This window comes from Pholis gunnellus (assembly GCF_910591455.1).
Source record: "Pholis gunnellus genome assembly, chromosome: 14".
In the NCBI taxonomy this organism is placed as follows: domain Eukaryota; kingdom Metazoa; phylum Chordata; class Actinopteri; order Perciformes; family Pholidae; genus Pholis; species Pholis gunnellus.
In genome coordinates, this window is record NC_136541.1 from 6,078,721 (window position 1) to 6,099,142 (window position 20,422).

Sequence of the window (20,422 nt, forward strand, 5' to 3'; positions counted from 1 at the left end):
GATTCAAGTATGCTACTCTTTTGGAAGTGTGTGCTCCCTGATCAATACACGACGTAAGTCATTGTGCCCCAGTTTCAATGGTGATTACTGGGCCATTCATAGCGTCTTTTAATGGAGAGCAAATGTTTGAAGAAAAGATTGGGCAAAATGGAACTATATGCTCCATTTATACCTGCAGCGACGATTATGCTTGAATCCATGTGAAAAGCATCACTCTGCAGGGTGCTTCAGTCTGTGTGTTTGCAGTCGCCTGAAACCTTTATGTAACCTCATAAAGTCAGTATAATGTTTGGCTATTATAGCAATAGGTGTGGAAATTGGACGTTCACGAGATGGGATGAGGTTGCGTAACGACGCCCAAATCCTATTCGTTGACTTCAGCTTTGCCTTAAGAAACATACAAGTATGCATATACTGTACAGATCCACCAACATCTTCTAAATCTAGCTAAATGTTTCTGTTTACTACCACTTGTACTGCTTTGATGTCCTTGTTTTAGATGTGTACTTAAACCTGGCCAATAAATATTTTTGCACTGTTTTATCTGGAGGCTGCTTTACTGGGTGGTTTATAGATTCAGATTGAACAAAACATAGTTAAATCATAGCATAGACATAGTCTAGTTTAAACCACGAACATAACTAGTTAGACCCCGCTTCATAAACTGGACCTCCTGTCTCTTGAAGATAAAGCAATAGAGTTCAGCAGACTGAGAGACAGTTTACCTTTTTTTTTCAAAATCAAGCATAGTCTAATGCTTTTTCCTTAAGGTTAAAGAAGAGCTAGTAATGAAGCACTATGGCTTCTTAGGTTGAAATAATACTGTTCCCATCTCTGGAAACATCAACGGTTAAAGCTAGAATGGGTATTGTAATTCAGAAACCTTTTTGTTATGTTTGTTGAAATTATCTTTACATCCCTGGAAATGAGTCAATCAAATGTTTTGACAAAAAGAAAGAAGGTATTTGTGCCTGAGCCCACTCGGCCCATGCACTCATTGCATATCACAGGAATCTTCCACAAACTGCTTGCTGGACAGCTTGGAGTACTAACAATGTCTGTGTTTGTTGTTACCTTCATAATGATGATTTTAGGGGAGTGGCTTTGTAGGGAGGCCTGAAGGGAAGGGCTGTCAGTTTTGCCTACCTGCCAACTTTTTTGCTAGATTTAGCAACCTCTGGAGCTATGCGCTGCGATCTACTTTCACTCCGAAATAACACTAGGCTTGGTTTAATCCTTTTTTTTTAATCTGACTTGCTTTTGCCGTTTTTTCCAATGTTACCTGCCCGAGCTGAAGTGAGCGGCCTCATACCATGCACACCAAAAAACAACACACAAAAATGTGATTTCTGAGTTAAATTCAAATGACTGCAACCAAAGCAGTTTGACTCCTAACGCGTTTGCTCTTTCCTCAGGTGGGTGCATATTAGAAACACTGACTCCACAGCACCGTTGGCTCTTCACATTCTGCCACACCGAAGTGACGAGGCTGTGAGCATTTTCACACTCCAGATTCTGAGGCAATAAACTTGATGACGCTCACAGCCATTTGCTTCACAGTCCTGCGCAGGCCAACCTCATGGCTAACTGTACTGCCCATCCCCCCACACTGTGTTAACTGCCTGTCCCCAGCAGGATGAGCTGGCTGTAAACCACACCAGGTCTATTGATTAATTAATGCACCCTAACTGCAGGGTTGGCTCCCTGCACTGTAGTTTTTGGGCTGCCTGCAGTGGTGACTGCCGGTGTGTCTTTGGTGGTTCTACAGTGTTGTGGGAGAAAGGCAAGCGATAGCAAAGCAGAGCAGCAGACAACTGAATATGAGAGGAAGCCGACAGCACCATAGTCACCATTAATCACCCAGGGCCATTGTGGTCCTGTCCTCTATACGGCGCCAGCGCGGGCAGGCAGGCAGGCAGACAGAGAGAAAGAAGGAGAGAGGAAGAGGCAGAGGAAGAGGGAGATAGGGGGCAGGGTGGCTGCAGGGAGAAAGAGTGGGAGAGAATGGTTGGGGATCAGCCTGTATGTCCACCTCAGCTCCTGCTGCAGGGCTGGGGAGCGGTGCTGCTGTCTCAGTGCTTGTCCTCCGTGTTCTCCCAGGTCCCGGATCCCGAGGTAAGAGCCCGACACACCACCATGTCCTCCACAAGTTCCCCTCATGAATATCCTGAGGGTTTCTCTGTGACGGGTGCAGGTGTTCTGCCGGTTAAAAGGTAGCTTTATGTGATTCATACTTGTTGTTTGGTCGCCAGAGTTGTTTCTTGCGTTACTTAATGAGGAGTGAGAGAACATTATGTATGGACCGGATACATTATGTCTTGCACGAATAGCTGAGCCACATGTGTTTATACCGGTGCAAACAGGAGGATGATGACGTCCTGGTACGCCAAGTTGTTTTTGTGCTTTTGGGCTGAAGAGAAGGGGGTCATGTTGCAGAGAATACGACTACTATATCGGACTACAAAAAAAGCAGCTGATATCTTTTCTATTAAAATATTTACTTTCTTACTTTCTTCACAGTACACTGTGTAGAACAGCATTGAAAGGACACAATATCAAAACGTTCCTTTGTTAAAAGAATCAGTAGTTGTGGTTGTATATTACAGAATAAATAGAATAGAAACTAATTTAAGAAATATAATTTAAATACTAGACATGGTGTACAATTGCCTATATCCTTTTTACATGATATCCTTTGGTGAGTCAATGTAATTGCTATTGGTCCTTTGCTAATACATGTGGCATAACTAAACCTGCATCCAATGGTTAAAAATCTTCTTAGAAAAACAGAAACTTACTTGAGGAAGAATATTCAACCATGCTGTTGAATATCAAACCAACCAACCAACAAACTAAAATATGTCATACATTTGGGTACATGATGATTAACATGAGGTAACTTGAGGTCAGTAATCTTCTGATTTTGTGTTGTTTGTTCCACCAAAAGAAAACTTGAGGCTTATAGCCACTAATCCTGCCCCATGAAATTGCCCTGGATGAAAGGACTTAGCATTGTATAATCGCTCTTGAAGCAAAAGAATTCTTTAAGAGCAGTGCTAAATATCCCCATCATTGCTAATCCTTCTGTGGGAGTTGCACAACACACAAGTGTAAACTCACTCAGACCATTTCTCCTCACAGCTTCTTTGTTCAAGTTCTCAGCCCTTCGTGTCCTTCTCAGCAGACAAACAGTATAGAGGCCCTGAAGACAGCTTGTACTGTCACATGTCGCACGTTGGCTCGCTGATGCATATCGGGTCTGACAAACAGCTGAACAGCAGGTCTGTTTGTCCTGGTGCTGAGAGTCTCACATGGCACAACAGAGAAAGCATGGAGATGTTGGAAAAGGCGCAAATTCGAAGCTTATCATAACATCTGCTGATTCTTTTTGACTTTCGCATGAACTCAAAGAAATGTTGTCCTGAATGACACTGAAATACTTCAAGGTGCATGCATCTAAATAGTCTTCTATCCTTCTGAAAATTGTTTTAAGTATTTTAGTTCATTTCTACCAAAGCAAAAACGGTTCACTTACATTTCTTTATCTCCTCCAGAGCCTCAGTCCTGCACCGTTTACATCAGCTTATTCTTGGAAAATTGTTCAATTACACCACGTAATGGTGTTATAAATAAAGGCAGCAAATGTAATAAGAGTCCATTTTCTGATCCATCACTTGTTGGTTTATGGACGAAAGTATAGAGTTTCCAAAACAACCATGTATCAACCAATCAAGTAATCAATATAGAGTAGAAAGGGAGAAATCCCTCGATCTGATGGATGGAAAATGCAGGAACAGTTTTGGAATCAGCCTACTCCGTCTGCACGGCTTCATGTTTATAGATCCATGCACTTGTTTGTGTCGAGTAAGGGGAGATTCAGGTGGAGAGAGCCACAAAAAAAAAAAAAAAACACAGATTATGTGGATGTTGTTGTTTTCTTGGTGGAAGAAATAAGAAAAAAACTTTTCAACCGGAGCTTTTGTTTTTTATTAACATTTTGCCAATGCCTTGGAAAAAAACAACACACTTATAGTATTTCTGTTAGGAAGTGTGTCAGTTCAGTTAAATGTCATACATCTAAATACATAGATAGATAGTAAATGAAATGAATACGTTAACCATACCAATAAAGTAAGATGATAAAGTATCATGGAATTGAGCTAAAAGAAGAAGAACTTATTAGCTATGTGACACAACTAGTAATTGGGAATTATTGCTCTTTTAGATGACTTGAAATGCTTATTTTATACATGAATTGTTTTATATGACTCTGATATGAATACCAGATTCATTAATTAATTTTTTCTTAAAGTCAGAAAGATAGAGAAGTGACAGAAAGTATCTTCCACAAATTCTGACACATTGAATTGCCTGAGGATGATGCAGAAGATGTGAAGCTTGAGTTGCTCCTTGAGATTTGCTCTCTGGTGTAAAACCTGTTTGTGAAGGATGGTCTGTTTGTGATGTGCAGGTACTGAAACAATCAACGTTGTCTCTTTTTTTCCCACCACAGCTTTTGCCCACAGATCCCCCAAAGAAGCCGGACCCCATCACCTCAGAGTCTGTTGTTTTCTGGGGGCTGCGGTTATGGCAGGTCATCGCCATCTTTTCGATTTTTGTTTTAGCAATTGGTCAGTATGAAATCGCTTCGTTGACACCTTCACACACCGTTCTTCAAATAGACTTTAAATCCTGAGAAATTACTGGAGGCCAAAGATGTCGATGCATGCAATTATGCGTCCACGGTGTGATTATCCAGCACAGTGTGATTAGCAATAATGACACAAAGGCGGAGATCACTTCTGTGTTTCACACAAACAGCAATTGTAAAACGAGGGAAGACAAACTCGTACTCAGTACAAATGGTGTATCTGACACACTTTCTGCTTTGTTACGAATTTATGAGGAACTCTGGCCTTATCTTTTCTTAAAGGGCCAGTTTATTCAGTTCTTGACACATACTCTACATCTGTTGAGTTTTCTGGTTCGACACCAATACATGCATTTTAACCAGACTTCAGCCATGCTAGCAGCTCCGTGCGTCTGTACTCAGGCACAACGGTGCCTTAAGATAAATGCTAACATCAGCATGCTAACATGCTTGGATGCTGACCATGCTAGCATGCTGATGTTTAGCATGTTCACTATCCTGTTTGCAGGCTTGATAATTAGTGTGCAAAGGATGAAAAGAATTTGCTGGTCTCAAATTGGACAAATTAAACATTTGACCTCATTCTCTTGGAACCATGAATGTCTCTATTTAACTTGACTGATAAGTGAAAACGTAAGTTATACTGTATATATAATTTGGGTAAGTGATGATTAAACCCATCCTAATTGTGTAGGCCTATACCATGTTGCAATTACATGTGCTATTTCAAATAAGCCATCTGTGTCCCTTCCTCCCCTTCCTTCTTCTTCAGTCATCACCCTATGTTGTATATTCAAATGTCGAATCCCGAGAACCAAAAAGGAAATAGAGGCACGGCACGCGCAAAGACTGGCCGCCAAAAAATACGCCAACACATTAGAGACAGTGCCACCTCTGAACGAGCTGACTGAGATCCCAGGATGTAAGTACCTCTCTCTAATGTATTTATTAATATGACTATATTCATTTAGTAATAGGTTGAGATATAATATTATAGAAGTTGAGATATACAAGCTCTTTGTTGGAAATGTTTATCTTGTTATACTGTTTTTTTTACCTGCCGCACACAGCAACTTCAAATGCTGGTAGCTCCAAATGAGAAAATGTGAGATGAATGTTTGAAAATGGGAAACCACATAGAATATAATATTCCCCCTGAGACCAATCTGTGATTGCTTTACACAAAAGCACACACTAGAGATCTGAAAAGCAGGAGCAACACAGCTTTATCTGACCGGGTCTTACAAGACACTCTGCTGTACTCCCACTATATGATCAAGGCTATCAGCAGGGCTGGACCCGGGGCCCAGTTAGTCTTTCCCAGTCCGGCAAACCACAATCTATCACACACACCACGCATCTTAGCGCTCCCCTACCAATCATGTTACGACGACGGTTAGTGTAAATAAAGTTAATTATTTAATTATTCATAAAGCCCATAATAAACTGTGTGGCGTATATGGAAAATGCAGCACTTTCAGTGGTCTTTTTAATGCTTACTGTGCAATGGTCAGGTCGCTGCCACCATGCAATTCTTACTGTGTCTTGTCAACAATCATTTTGCTAATATTTGTCAAACACTGAAGACGAGTCTTCACTCTCTACTCAGCAGGACTCAACCTCTCAGCTGCGTGAGAACACATATTCATAGAGCATGTGGGGGCCGGGACTAATGCAGACAGCTAGAGAAACGTTCCTATCATCCTCTCTAGCCCAGTGTCGAAAACAATAGGCCGATCTACCTGTTTTATGGGCCAGTCAGACAAAAAAAAAAAAAAGACAGTTGTGTCGGCCCAAAAGGCATGTCGGCCCAATGGGAAAGTGCCCGGTCTACCAGGTGGTCAGTCAGCCCTGGTTGCGAGGACAGCTGTCTTTTACATAACGTCTTTCCTAGGGCAGTTTAACGTCTTAATTTTTTACTGTCTCCTCTTTTCACCTCACAAAACTTGCTGCACTTGGTTCAATTCTTCTGCTCTGTTTTATGCTCTGTTGTAGTAAATTTCCTCTTCTCTTCTCTTCTCTTCTCTTCTCTTCTCTTCCTCACTGTTTTTCTTCCAGCCGCCCCAGGTGCCTCTGCAGTAGAGACAGTCTCTGAGCAGGTCCAAACTCAAAGTGCTAACAGCCAGCCCTCAGCAGTTAGGGTCAGCGAGGAGCAACCCAGCTCCCTCTCCTTGCCAGAGACAGGCTGATTCCTTCCCCTCCTTTTCTTCTGCTCCTTATCTTCTTTGAGACTCTCCACCTGGCTAAGTGACTTTAGAATACACAGTGTACACACTGGTGGCCACCCTTAAGCTCCTCTTCCTGCACCAGCCATATCTATCTGGTCTTCCTTATTTCTATCGCAAGAGAAATTCCAGCAAATACGAAAGCATCTCTCATTAACTGCTCACCGCATCACTTGTGAAGTTTATTAGCACAATTTGAACTGTTCAAAGGTTGTTTTGTGGCGCAGTAGTGCAGCAGTAACTATGTACAGTAGAAAATGAGACTTTCAATGTGGCTTCAAAATCAGATTGTGATGCTTTTGCATATTTAATTACTTTTGTGCAGCTGGCCTTTTGTAGTTTACACTTTTGTAATTTTTGAGATGCTCTGCTTTCTTAAGATGTTTTAAATATGATATAATTATTTGCTTCATGCATAGTTGCATGAAAACGTCAAGAGCGTATGACTTTGATAAAAATTATGAGAAATAATGAGACAGACAAAATGCTAATACTGCAAGCAGGGGATATTGTAACGCATGCAGCATGCTGTTTGTGCTCTGTGATGGTCTGTTTCTACCTGCCTGTTTGCTCTCCTAAGGTTAGCTTTGAATGAAGCAAATCATTCACACTATCTCCCGTTAGTGTAAAATGAATATGATTATTGATGTCAAGAACACTGATCTCATCTGTAATTAAATATTCTGGTCTCTCTCTCTCGCTCTCTCTCTCTGTCTTGCTATCCCTCGGGAATTTGGTGTGTTGCCTTATGTGTATATCTCAGCCATTTTAGCTGTGAAATGTGACAAATAGGAACTGACATCGGTCTTCTTAGAGCTACCGTGAGAGCATCCATAACCCTTCAGTCTCCAGTTTAGTCTAAAGAGTTGATGTTAACCCGCTCTCATTAACATATGATTAATCAACTGCTCTGGGAGAGGGGCTCAAGTGGAGGTACACTGACTGCAGCCATAATAAAGAGTGAGGATTGACATATTCATCAGTTGCTCTCACATGAACTATGAATAGTGTCAAAATGCAATATAAATGTAAAGCCAATATGCAAATTTCTGCTTTCCCCAGTGATTACTTCATGCTTAGGTGACACTGAAATGAAATATGCAATAATATCTGACAAACCAAATGACCACATACAGAGAAGCGGCGTCAATGAATGTCGTAACAAATTTTTAACATAAATTCCTAATAGAAACCGTTGATTATGCAAAGCAAGAAAACACTTGGGGATTCAAAGCAATCAGTTGGAGCATCACAAAATATAACTTAGCAGGTAATTTACATGTTACAAATGAGGATCAAGAAATGCCAACTTGTATCTTTGTGATGTGTGCAGGAATACATTTTTCACGTTGCAGCATCTTGTAAAATCTGTTTAAGTTTTTGCAGAATCTCTCCAATTCCCCAATGAGAGCTTCTCTGCCCCATTCTTATCGAGCTGTTGAAAGCATCTGGGACGTAAAACAAAAAGGGGAAAGAAAAGCTTTGCAGTTTCAAAAACCAATATCTGCTGCAAATTACACACTGCAAAGAGAGAGAAGGAAGAAACACAGGCTTCGTCTCTACCTTTCATCTCTCTGTCTTCAGCTCCCTCACAAGCACTCACACAAACATTTCATTAAATGCAAAGTCTGAAAAGACAGATCTGTGGATCAATCCCTCCTAATGTGCTATCGACTCTTGCCAGACCTGCTGCTTCCACATCAATGATACTAACGAAGTTGTCAGTGTCACCAAACAGCTGCAGTTGTTGTTAACAACTCAAACACATTTTCACACACATCTGTCCACTACAGCTCTGAATGGGCAGCGAGGAAAAGGTCGTTTGAGGTTCACAGCACGCCGACTGATGAGTGACGGACTTGCGAAAAGGAATTTGGTCCGGTTACAAGTCCCGCTTTGTTCCTCAGGAGGGAAAACTTACTTGAATAAAGCTGCCAATATTTGTGATATCAGTTTGTTGCTAGCAGAAACATCACTACTGAGGTTACATTTACAAGTTGAACTGTGATTTCTTTGGAAATGTCACAATGCCATGTTTGATCAAAAATTCTACCGATTGCATCTGAGCTGAACTTTTGACATTTAGCGGAAGTGTGAAGGCCGAATCCTTTTGTAGAGGGCAATGTTAACCTTTCATTTTTTATCACTATCATGCACAGTGTGGAAACAACAGCACTCCAAAATTGGAACAATGTGGAACATGTCTGGGTTTTTAAATTTAATTTAATTCCAGAAATAAACAAGAAGAAAAAGATGCAACGTAAAGGAGCTGATGAGTAGAAGAGAAATGCATGACTATGAAAGCACAAGACACAAAGAAATCTATTCACAAACATTCTGATGGTTGGTTGATTATTTGAAGTCAGCTGGATTCACCCGACACAGTAAAACACAGGGCTGAAATTATTTCAGGTTCACTCTGACCCCCTCTGGCAACTTTTGACATGTGATGTTTGTTTGTCATTTGGTTCCTTGGCCTGCGTTTGTGTTTCCAGTGTCTCTGTAGCAATAGAGCTCATCGGGAAAATGTTTGCTTTGCTACTGGAGAAACAACAACAAAGCTCCTTCGGCCCCAATTGAGCCTGTCCTGCATTTTATTTTTACAGTTTTAACATAGTTGCGGAAGTGTAAAATCACACCCATGTTTCTTGTTGATCTATATCAGAAGTAATGGGTTAACTCTTGCCAGAGTGAGTTACATTAGGGGGTCTGTTGTTTTAGAGTCTGATTTATTTTTGAGGGTGCATCTTTCATGTGGAAAAATGGTTTAAATGCTGCAAAAATGCATTGAAAATGCTCTGAGGTTTTACTTTTCAGCAAACTTAAGGTAACATTGGAAACCTTTGTTTTTATTCTCAAAGACAACTTATTTTTCATAAATAAAACCAAAAAAAAAAAAACAGACAAACAAAAAAAGAAACGAAATGAGACATACTTAGATAAATAAAAAGAAGAAGCTGCAGGTTCTTGACAGCTTTTGAACATGTATCTCCACATGCAGGCAACCTGTTTCAACATTATCTTTAGGTCACATACTGTATATATTCGCATTGTCTGAAAGGTTTTGGGATCATTGGAGAATTTTAGGCAAGAGTTTGATATTTTGGGAATACGCTTGATGGCTTTTCTTCCTAAAATTTTGATGTAAAAAAAAAAAAATCAATGCTATTCTCATATGTATGTGTGTTAAATGTGTAACTACAGACAGACTTAGCTTAGCTTAGCACAAAGACTGGAAACAGGACTGGAACCAGCATATTAAAAGCTCACTTACATGTTGTGGCTCGTTCATGTAAAAAAGAACAAAAAAACAAAGTGTAAAAACCACCAATTGCAGTTTTACAGGAAGTTATGTGCTGCGCTATAATTCCCTTGATACTGCGGCTCGTCATCTTGACACTTTTCTACCAAATAATCAAATAGGATGTAACATGTGAATAGGCTTTTGAGGCATTGTTAGGCTGATTTTGGACAAAGCTAAAGTTGCTGTTTTCCCATTTAAAGTCTTTAGGCTAAGCTCTGCTAAGCCAACTGTCTGCTAGAGGTAGCTTCATATACAGGACTGTCTCAGAAAATTAGAATATTGTGATAAAGTTCTTTATTTTGTGTAATGCAATTAAAAAAACAAAAATGTCATGCATTCTGGATTCATTACAAATCAACTGAAATATTGCAAGCCTTTTATTCTTTTAATATTGCTGATTATGGCTTACAGCTTAAGAAAACTCAAATATCCTATCTCTAAATATTAGAATATCATGAAAAAGTATACTAGTAGGGTATTCAACTAATCACTTGAATCGTCTAATTAACTCGAAACACCTGCAAGGGTTTCCTGAGCCTTGAAAAACACTCAGCTTGGTTCAGTAAACTAAATCACACGTATGGGGATTATCACAATATTCTAATTTTCTGAGACAGTCCTGTATACCGACATGAAAGTAATAACTCTTCTCATCTTACTCTCAATAAGAAAACAACTTAATGTCAAACTACTTCTTTAAGTTTAAGGAGTCTATTGTTAATATTAATTTAGTTTTTTTTAAATGTACCTTTCCAATCTCAATCTTGTCACTTTCAGATAGTCATCCTTTGTTAGTTGGGTACATCCTTCTGATCTCTAATTCTCACCCAGAAAGCACATCAAACAATCACATTAAAAACATGAATAGACCATGCCTATTAGTACGGATAGAGGCAGATGTGCCTTTATCATTACATGCAACCTACTTAGCCCGCCATTCTTCTGGATTAAATGCTCTCTTCCAATTAGCACATGAGGACCTTGATGATACATGGTGCTGCCATGAAGCCTTTGTCTTAAAACATTTTTTATTTCTTGTTTTCCTGCAGCTGCAAAGGCAGAAGTGAAAGAAGAGGTGACAACAGTCTCTGGTAAAGTGGACGCTGATAAAGGAGAGAAGAAGACCAAGGAGGGCAAGAAAGAGGGCAAGGGTGCCAAACAAGGGAAAGGAGATGAAAAGGATGCACCGACAAAGAAGGGTGAAAAAGGAGCATCCAATAAAGAAGCTGGTGAAGGGAAAGGGAAGAAATCTGGAGAGAAAGGTGACAAAGGGGACAAAGGGGACAAAGGAGATAAAGGAGGCAAAGCAGGGGCTAAAGGGGGAGCCAAGAAAGCTCAAAAGTGAACTCTGCCTTCCACGGACAAACATCGAAAAGGATTCATTCGTATTTTTCACTTCAAGCATTTTGCACACCTTTTTTTCTAAAATGAAATTTGTATATTATATTTGAAATAAACAAAGTGCATGTATTTATGAAAATGTGTAATTTGTCTACTTAAGAATCATGAAAGTTGCAAGAGTATCAGAGTACAGTAAAATGACAGATTTATTCACAATTCACTGATGAACATTAGAGACCAGAAAACATATTCTTATTTTATTCCAAGTTTACACGTATATATCTACAACGTACCTAAATCACTATAGAGTGATGAGAATCTTAGCAAACACTGCTCACACACTATGAAGCATGAAGACCAATGCTGACTCCACTGAGTACATTTCAAGATAAATAAAAGACAACCACACACATTTATACTTCCATGAGAGGTATTTAAAAACAACAAATTACAACATTAGCTCTATGATTATTGGCCTTATTGTACACTTAATTCTAAAACAATCATTTTACATGATACAATCAGAAAGAATACTGTATTATAGGGTAATAAAGTGCTCAAATATAATTTTTTATGTTTTTTTTTAATGGAATATTTTCATGCTCTGACACCAGCCGCCTTTTTAATAATATCTTTCTCAAACAAAAGGAACATGATGTTTACTTACCAAGGGGCAATTAGTGGAAAGCCAGATTGAATTAAACAGATTTGTGAGAGATGCAATAAATGGCGGCTATGAAAAAAATTGGGAGCTTGATTCCGTCAGTGTGAAGTCACCAAAAGATCACAACAGCAGCAGGGATAAGAAATAAGAACGCTTACCATCTAACGGTGCAACGTAAAGGAATTCTTCGTATAAGAGCAAATATTGGCTTTGGTCACATGTTGATATTAATGTGAGACATCAGACATATTAGTCCAAGTAGAACAACAAAACGGCTTTTAATATAAATGATTTCGGTCAATTGTTACTAAGCTACTAAGCTGTTGTGAAGGGTTTCTCATCTGCCCCAATGTTGAAACTGAGTATTTATAAAAAAAGAAAACCCTTCTGCCCTGCTCTATTTCAACACTGTTATCTTGACATTTTCCTACACTTACTACCAGTAGCAATTTTTTTTTGGGGGGGGGGGGGGGGTGAATTTACGGCTTCCAAGACTTTTTGACAAGTTTGTGTATGAAAATATAAAGAAATGCTGCAAAATATCCCCTGCTCTGGCAGCGTATCATGCCGTTTCTCTTTGGTATCAGATAAAAGATTGTGTCATCAAACAAGATACAGAGTTTAAAATATATTGAGGAATGATTCATTAAATGCCAGTTTGAATGCCCTCCATCTGTAAATATATTTACCTGTTTTCTTTTGGACTATATACACATAACCAAATATTGCAAACATTCCGTAAACAAACATGTGAAAAAAAACAAAAAACATTGAAACATAGTTTAACATATTCATACACATAAACACTATTAGCTCACAATTAGAATGTATTTCTGATCTTTGTAAACATTGTGACTTGTATATACACATAAAAAAGCAGCATAACACTGAACCATCTGTAAAAATGACTTATTCATTTCTGGGGTTTCCTTCATTAACACAAACGTCACTCTTTGAATTCCAGCCGAATATGAGATTTTTGAGGAATACTCATTTCATTGACATTCCCCTGGAATACATGACTGTTTCTTGCACCTTGTGTGTTTCTAAATGGGGTCTCGTCCTTTGAAAACTGCGTGGGAATGTATGTTACCATCTCTGTCATATTTCCATTCAGTTCTTCTTTACCTCAACTAACGCTGAACCCAAAGAGACACAATCTTCAAAGAAATATTCCAGCTTTGACATCACGCTCTACAGAAAATTTGAATATGAAACATTCGTTTGAACTCATCGAAATCTGTTGTAATTAAGAGCGATGAATACTGGGTTTTTCTAAACAGCAGAAACTGTACAACATTTTGAAAAAAAAAAAAAAACAGCCTTATTACATAGCAACACGAAATGTTGACCGCGCTAAAACTACTTTGAAAGTATAAAAATAGGTGTGCAACAACAGAGGACTTCAATTACCTGAGTACCTTCCCTTCTACACTGAAGTGGATTTAAGTCAATGCAGAACAAATGAGATACCATGCCAGAAAGCATGAACAGATGCCTCAAAAAAAATGTTTAAGCTAAACCTACACTTAGCCTACCCACGTTGACTTTAACCCATAACTTGCTGATACAACTGCCCACCCATGTGTCACTAAGAGCACTCAAAATCCACCTGGCTTTACACAGGTGGTTAAGGCTGTTTCTGGCAACTACTGTAACTAACCCCCAGTTTGATTTATGCACAAAAGTTGAGCACAAGACATTTCCCCCCCCAAAAAAGTCAACAGAAAACAAGATAACAACAGTTACGGCAGTGGAAAAGAAATAAGAAACGGCAGTCTGTTTTCATCCTTTTACACATTCACTGTGGCAGGTGGTTGGTGAACGAGTTGAGTGTTTTTGCTACGACAGCGAGGGTCATCATCCTTCAGGGAAAGATGGCCCAGCTCACGAAAGTGATACACCCTTTTTGCCTGGAGTCTCATCTGTTGGTAATGTTCTGGCTTGATTCACAGGAGAATAAACTGGCAGTGTTGATGCATGCAGCCATCCTCTCCAGACCATCCCGAGGCTGTTTCATGATCAGTTTTCATCCCTATACACGGCGGCCTGGAGGTCACATGACTGTCTCCCTCTCCTCCTCCACCACAGGCGAGGGTTTCTCGTTCTCGCAGGGCCGTGTGTGAGCCGGATGCTCCTCATCAGGATTGTGTAGCTCCTGTCCTGACGAGGGCATTGAGTTCTCAGAGACGGAGCCGTTCTTTACGTAACCGGGGAGGTTCCTGTGCCCGTTCACAGGCACCGGTCCCAGCCTCGTGGTGAGGTGGAGGGCCAGTGGTCCTCTGGCAGTGACGTTGGTGACACTGGTGTGCGATACCATAGGTCCATAGCTGTAAGTGTTGCTGCCGCTCCGAGCTTTTCTTTTGAAATCCAGGGCCAGAGTCCTCCTGCTCCAGGACTTTTTGATCTCAGCTTGCACCTGGGAATGAAAATAACGTATTTAGCCATGTAAGAGCTTACGTATCATGCAGGAGTTTTGGTGTAAAATGCAAAACTGAGTTCTTACCTCCCCATTGCAGAAGCAGTATATAATTGCAACTAAGAATCCCTGAAAAAAAAGAGTAGAGAAAGATTTGTCATTAATGTGTACTTTACATGACATTTTAGCTGCATAATTTAATATTTAGTATGGTATATTAAATCATAAGCTATCCCTTTATTCCTCTTTATCTTCATTAAGAACTAACAACAATTACATATTTCCACAACTATCAACTATTGGACATAACTGATCCCCTCCAGTGTTTCCCTGAGACGTTGCAAGTCTTTTCTGTGATTAAGACACATGTATTGGGACCCTGAGCTAAATTCGCATTTCTGGCGTTTCTGCCCACAGCAGATTTACCTGGAAGGAGTTGAACAGCATCTCATAGTGCATCTGTATCAGCCAGGGAACTCCAGACACCTCTGTATACGGCATGGCGTGGAATATGATGTAGTGGACCCCAAAGAGCGGCATCAGCACCAACGTGGACTTCAACAGTTTTCTGTGACAGTGACATTTCATCATCTTAACAAAAAAAACGTACGCAGCAGTTTGCCAAACAGAGCTTAAAACAACAGCTTTCAGTCGAGTGTTGAGACAAAAACAATCTGAAGACGTAACCTCTGAAATTGTGATGGTCATTTTTCACCAGCTTGCAACATTTTATCGACTAAACTGTTCGATAAAAATATCTTACTGACTAATTGGTAGTGATAATAGTTAAAGTGACTCGTCTCATGATGCAAATGAAATCAGAGTACATACATTCATGGTTTTATCACGTTCCAGTGATAAAGTACAAATACTTCATATGATGACTGAAGAGGAGCAGCTTGTCTTGCGAGGTTCAGAAACAAAAACAAGACATTTGCACAATGCGTTTGACTCAGTACCTGTACTGCTGTCTTGTGTCACACCTTCCAGCATTTGTTTCTCGCAGTTTAGTTGCCAAGACTCTGATGATGTTCAGAAATAGCATAAAATTCACCTGAAGACACAAATAGAAACATAATGATATCAGTGAGTGCATGTGCAACCATAATAAGGTGTTATCCAGCTACTGTAATGCCACAGGTGCAGTGAAACACTGTTATTTCACACTCAGCAGGGAAAAAGTGCAAGCAGTCAGCATGTACTTACCACTATAGCCGCTAGGATAGGCACTTGATATATCCATTTCAAATTGCCTGCACTTAAGTCCCAACACCTGCAGCAGATAAACAACAACATAATGGGGATAAGTACGAGTTAAGTAAGGATCGAGTCTTTAGATGCGATGCTCCAGGATCCCTCAGTTCAACACCGGTGTCTCGAGTGATCACTGCCATCGATGCACGAAATGAAAGGTGGTTTAAGATGGTGTTAAAACACACTCTGCCTAAACTCTTACATGTCATCAACTAGGGCTGTAGCAACAAGGACTTCCATCTCATCTGTGCTTTTTTTCATATTTTTTTGGCCTTCAGCTGTGAATTCACAGATCTTTGGGCAATAAGTGTAGATAGTGGGTCAGTATTAAGCAATGTGGCATCTGTTGATTAATTTGACTTTTAGCCAAAGCCTACCAATACTTCTTACTGCTGAATGTACATGCGGGGAGCTGTGGTTACTATCATGCTTGGTTTGTTTTTACTGCCCGAAAATAAGGTAGAATGGAGCTGCTCTCCACTGGACCGGTTCTGGATAGCAGCTTAGTCGTAAGCTCTCAGCTCTAGGGTCTTCGTCGTTCGACTGTGGTGCAGGACCAATGTGGAGACTACAGATAGAGCCAGTAAGAAGGGGTTGAAGATCTGCCAAGTTGGTTAGAGGCAGTTTTCTTTGAAGGTGAATCCACTTGAATTATTCTGAGCTTTCATACCTGCCTACAAGCTTTGCTACAGCTCTTTGAACAAAGTTCCTGGCTTGTTTGGTAATCAGCAATTGTGAAGGAAGCTGATATTTTCAGGCTGTACGTACAGCACGTGATGTGTGAAATGCATATTTGTTGAAGGAGATTTGCTACAGATAAGATATAACTGATAATATATGTAATCTACTTTGAATGTACTTTATCTCTATTTAAGTTTACCAAGAATAATGTTTGTATTATCCATGCAGATCACTTACTCTGTGTCTGCAAATGTGGCTCTCATAGTTGCCCAAACTGTCACAACCATAGCTGGCACTCCTGTAAAAGAGAAAAAAAAACATATTCAAGTTATAGCCATCTCGATTAGAAAATACTGTAAATGACTCCATAGTTTGCTCATACGAGTAGAGCCTGGGTAGCACAGCATCCACATTGTATGCGCTGTGCTTACATAACTTATACGCACAGTGTGTACAATGCAGGAACTGTAAAGCCCATATTCATGCAGTGTTTTTACACACGAGTCATTTTCCATTGTCCTCACCTACATATTAATACAATATCAAGGACATAAGCTGCTCCCATGTTTTCTCTTTTTTTTTATTTTTTTGAAAATGACTAATTAAGATGAAGCACCGTACACATTTTAATGATTTCATTTGCATGGTGATTCCTCTAATCATAATGTAATCATGTTCAAGCTAGAATGCACATGAAGCAGAACTCACCCCATCCAATCAGAGTAAATCCCCACAGATACTTTCTGTCTGAGAAGAAGGTCATGAAGATGAGGCTGTGAAGGTACAGACCCTCCACCAGGATCCAGTAGTAGTTGGTCGCCAGAAAGTACAAGAACAAGGTCACGACCACCTTGCAGCCGATCTATACACGGACAACAGACGAGGAGACCAGATTTATTCAAGTCACATGTTGACTTCTCAAATACATTTATAAATAGAATACAGTCTGTCACATCAGCCGGCTGCAGCTGACTCAGAACACCAAAGACCAACAACGTGGATCCCTCAAGTTTCCTGCTCTTTGCACTAGCGTCCTGCGTGTCAAAGAATGTATTTTAAAACACTATTGAGAGAAAGAGGAAATCTTCAGATTGAAAGTGATGACTGAAGAGGATCTACAGGAACGTCATCCTCCCCACTAGTTCTGCCTGATTTTTGTTTGCTAGAGGATGTCGGCACAAAATCACCACATGAGAGAAACCGCACTTTAATTAGAAATAGCATTGCTACAAAGTTCGAACAGAGCCTGTGTAAGGACTATTATTGTACTGACATGCATGCCATATTAATTTGCAATATCTATCTATCTATCTATCTATCTAGAGAGAGAGAGAGAAAATTTATTTAATATTTTTCAATAAAAAAATATGATGTGCCTGCTCTCCTTTTTAATGAATCCATACATTTGTAACACAACCATTAAAAGTAATTGTGAAGACTTTTTCTTCTTCAAAATAATTAATTGAAGTAATCAAGAGCTAGATTAAGGATGTGTTTAAGGGAGCTGTGAATCAATAATATTAGCATAACAAAGCAGCAGATGCCGAAGGGAGGGGGTTTCTTGCATTCCTAGCAGCGTGCCAATGAAGGGCCGACTCCGAGAACCGGTAAAGACATGCCATACTGCTTAATCATGCAATAAACCTATTGGCATATTGGAGTCACACAGGTGAATATTTCTCGCTTGCTAGAGAGGTTGAGAATCAAAAGATAAGGGAAAGAAATTTGTATTTTAAATGCATTGTCGCAGATATACCACACACACAAAGCCAGCACATAAAGTAAATGGACATAATGTATTTATTTTGAGAATTAATATTTTAAATGGCATTGATGTTCGTTTCTCTAAACACAGTGTCTTGAATCATTATCTACACATTTCTAAGTCCAAACTTTATTCCGAGCTTCTTTATTTGAAAGTAACATTGCTGTCATTTTGACACATGTGAAATTAAAAGTAATCGCACTTTTTAATGTACAACATGCAGTTTGTTCTTCCATATATGAGCAAAAGAGTCTTCAGCTGCCAGTTTGTGTGTTTGAAACACTAGAAAAAAAAAGTTAATAATTGGATGTTTTGTCCCAGCTGACTGGCTTTGTTTATTCTTAAAAGTGAGATGACATGAAAGCGTCAACTATTAACATGAGAAAGAGATAATAATCGTCAAGAAAATAAATACAACCATCACAATATTTAATGAAATGAGTTTTGCTAATGAAACGTAATTCAAAATCTAATTTTAGCACCAAAAACTGTTAATATTTTCACATCAATTTACAGAGGCTTTGTTCTATTTTAATTAGCGTCTGGGGCGTATGTGCTACATACCCGTTTTAATCCAGTAACTCAATTTGGAAAGCCACAGGATCAGTGTCCACTACAGAAATTGCGCAAATTGTTTATTTGCATTTTAAAGCAAGCATGAAAAGTAGCCCGTCTTTCCCCATTTTTTTAAACTTCACTCTGAAAGGGAGCGCCAAGCACTGACCCAGTAAAAGCTTGGCATTTGCTCCAGCTCGGGAAAAGCAGGAGAGACTTTACAAAAATACCACTTCCTCTTTGGAAGCAAACATTTTAACTCCAAACTAATCAAATTATCTGTGCATGTAATGCAATCTGACAATGATTATTCCTGTTATGACTGAACATATTTTATTAGCTATATACAATAATCCTACCATAATACTGTATGTTACATAAAATGTCTTTTTTTTATATGTGTCTTGTTGCTTGTTATAGCGTACAAAACCTCTTTGACTCCAAGTTCAGTGGGTGTTTTTCTTCTCTTTTTATTTCTTCAAGGACAGAGTGCGCTGTGTTTGTGTACTTACGAACTGTGTTTTGTTGGATGGCGGAGCCTCAGTGATGGACTTGAGGTCTTCCACTGTGACTCTCTCCATGTTTTCCAAGGCCGATCCAGAGTAGAGCACAACATCTTTCACAAAAATACTGATAGCTCTTAGCATGTACGACACAAAGAGGTGCATGTGGATGTAGTTCCTGGTGCAGTGCAAACGCCTGGGGAGAAGACCAACAAGAGCGGAAAGGTCAAAACATAGATCCGTTGAGAATTGTGTGTGTGTGTGTGTGTGTGTGTGTGTGTGTGTGTGTGTGTGTGTGTGTGTGTGTGGGCTGGCATACCTTAATGTAAGTGTGTAAGTTATTTCACACTTACACACACACACACACACACATACACACACACACAAACAAAACTCATCTTAATTAGAGCCAGCTGACTAACACATTCTTCAGATTACGAGGCTTGAAAAGCACAAATATTGGATTGCTCGGCTCCAAGTGAGCTGTAAAAACAAAATTGCAAGCATGTGTTGAGAAAAGCATGCAAATTTACTTCCAGACAAGCACAAGTTTATCTGTCAAAAGCTCTTCCAAAACATCCTGTCTGAGTGTTTACTGAGTGGGCCTTTGAGGTGGTGCTCCAGTACTGGAATTAGGTTGCTGGATAAATGGCCGCCAAATGAAAAAAAAAAAGTCATTGAATATTAATACTGGAAATTCATAAAACATTAATACATTCCAAAAGTCAACTTGTGTAAATGTAAAAAAGTCTGATATTTTTATAATTATTTCTCTGTTCAGTATTACCGATTTATTTTCAAGCCTCTTTAATGCGCTGAATAATTGAAAAGCAACCCGTGGAGAACTATTGATTTAAAAAGGGAAAACTAATCCAGCGTACATTTCCCTGGTGAAGCATTCTGAACACAACTGCTAATGTGAAATATCCCTTTTCTCTCCCTGGAAAACATTTTACGAGCTCTCATGTCTAAAAGCTGACATGTTGAAGGGGAGACATGGCTGGAGTGCTCTGGAGCACAGAGCCAGAATGTCAGATGGGCCCCTGGGATAACTTATTAA

General features: G+C 39.5%; 2 protein-coding genes across 2 annotated transcripts in view; one reads left to right on the forward strand and one right to left on the reverse strand.

Moving 5' to 3' along the window:
• Positions 1–2,004: 2,004 nt before the first annotated feature.
• tmie (transmembrane inner ear) lies at positions 2,005–11,574 on the forward strand (the record flags this gene model as incomplete). Its single annotated transcript, XM_079172785.1, has 4 exons — positions 2,005–2,115; positions 4,514–4,631; positions 5,424–5,573; positions 11,230–11,574. 4 exons carry the CDS (start codon positions 2,005–2,007, stop codon positions 11,523–11,525), a joined length of 675 nt encoding a protein of 224 aa, XP_079028911.1. The 3' UTR covers positions 11,526–11,574.
• A 2,667-nt stretch (positions 11,575–14,241) lies between these two features.
• pth1r (parathyroid hormone 1 receptor) overlaps positions 14,242–20,422 on the reverse strand; it is a gene marked incomplete at both ends in the record, with an annotated part of 38,156 nt that continues 31,975 nt past the window's right edge. Inside the window, 8 exons of the mRNA XM_079173681.1 lie at positions 14,242–14,604; positions 14,692–14,733; positions 15,031–15,172; positions 15,564–15,658; positions 15,811–15,877; positions 16,777–16,837; positions 17,248–17,401; positions 19,372–19,558. Coding sequence (XP_079029807.1) covers positions 14,242–14,604; positions 14,692–14,733; positions 15,031–15,172; positions 15,564–15,658; positions 15,811–15,877; positions 16,777–16,837; positions 17,248–17,401; positions 19,372–19,558 — 1,111 coding nt within the window. The remainder of the gene's footprint in view (positions 14,605–14,691; positions 14,734–15,030; positions 15,173–15,563; positions 15,659–15,810; positions 15,878–16,776; positions 16,838–17,247; positions 17,402–19,371; positions 19,559–20,422) is intronic.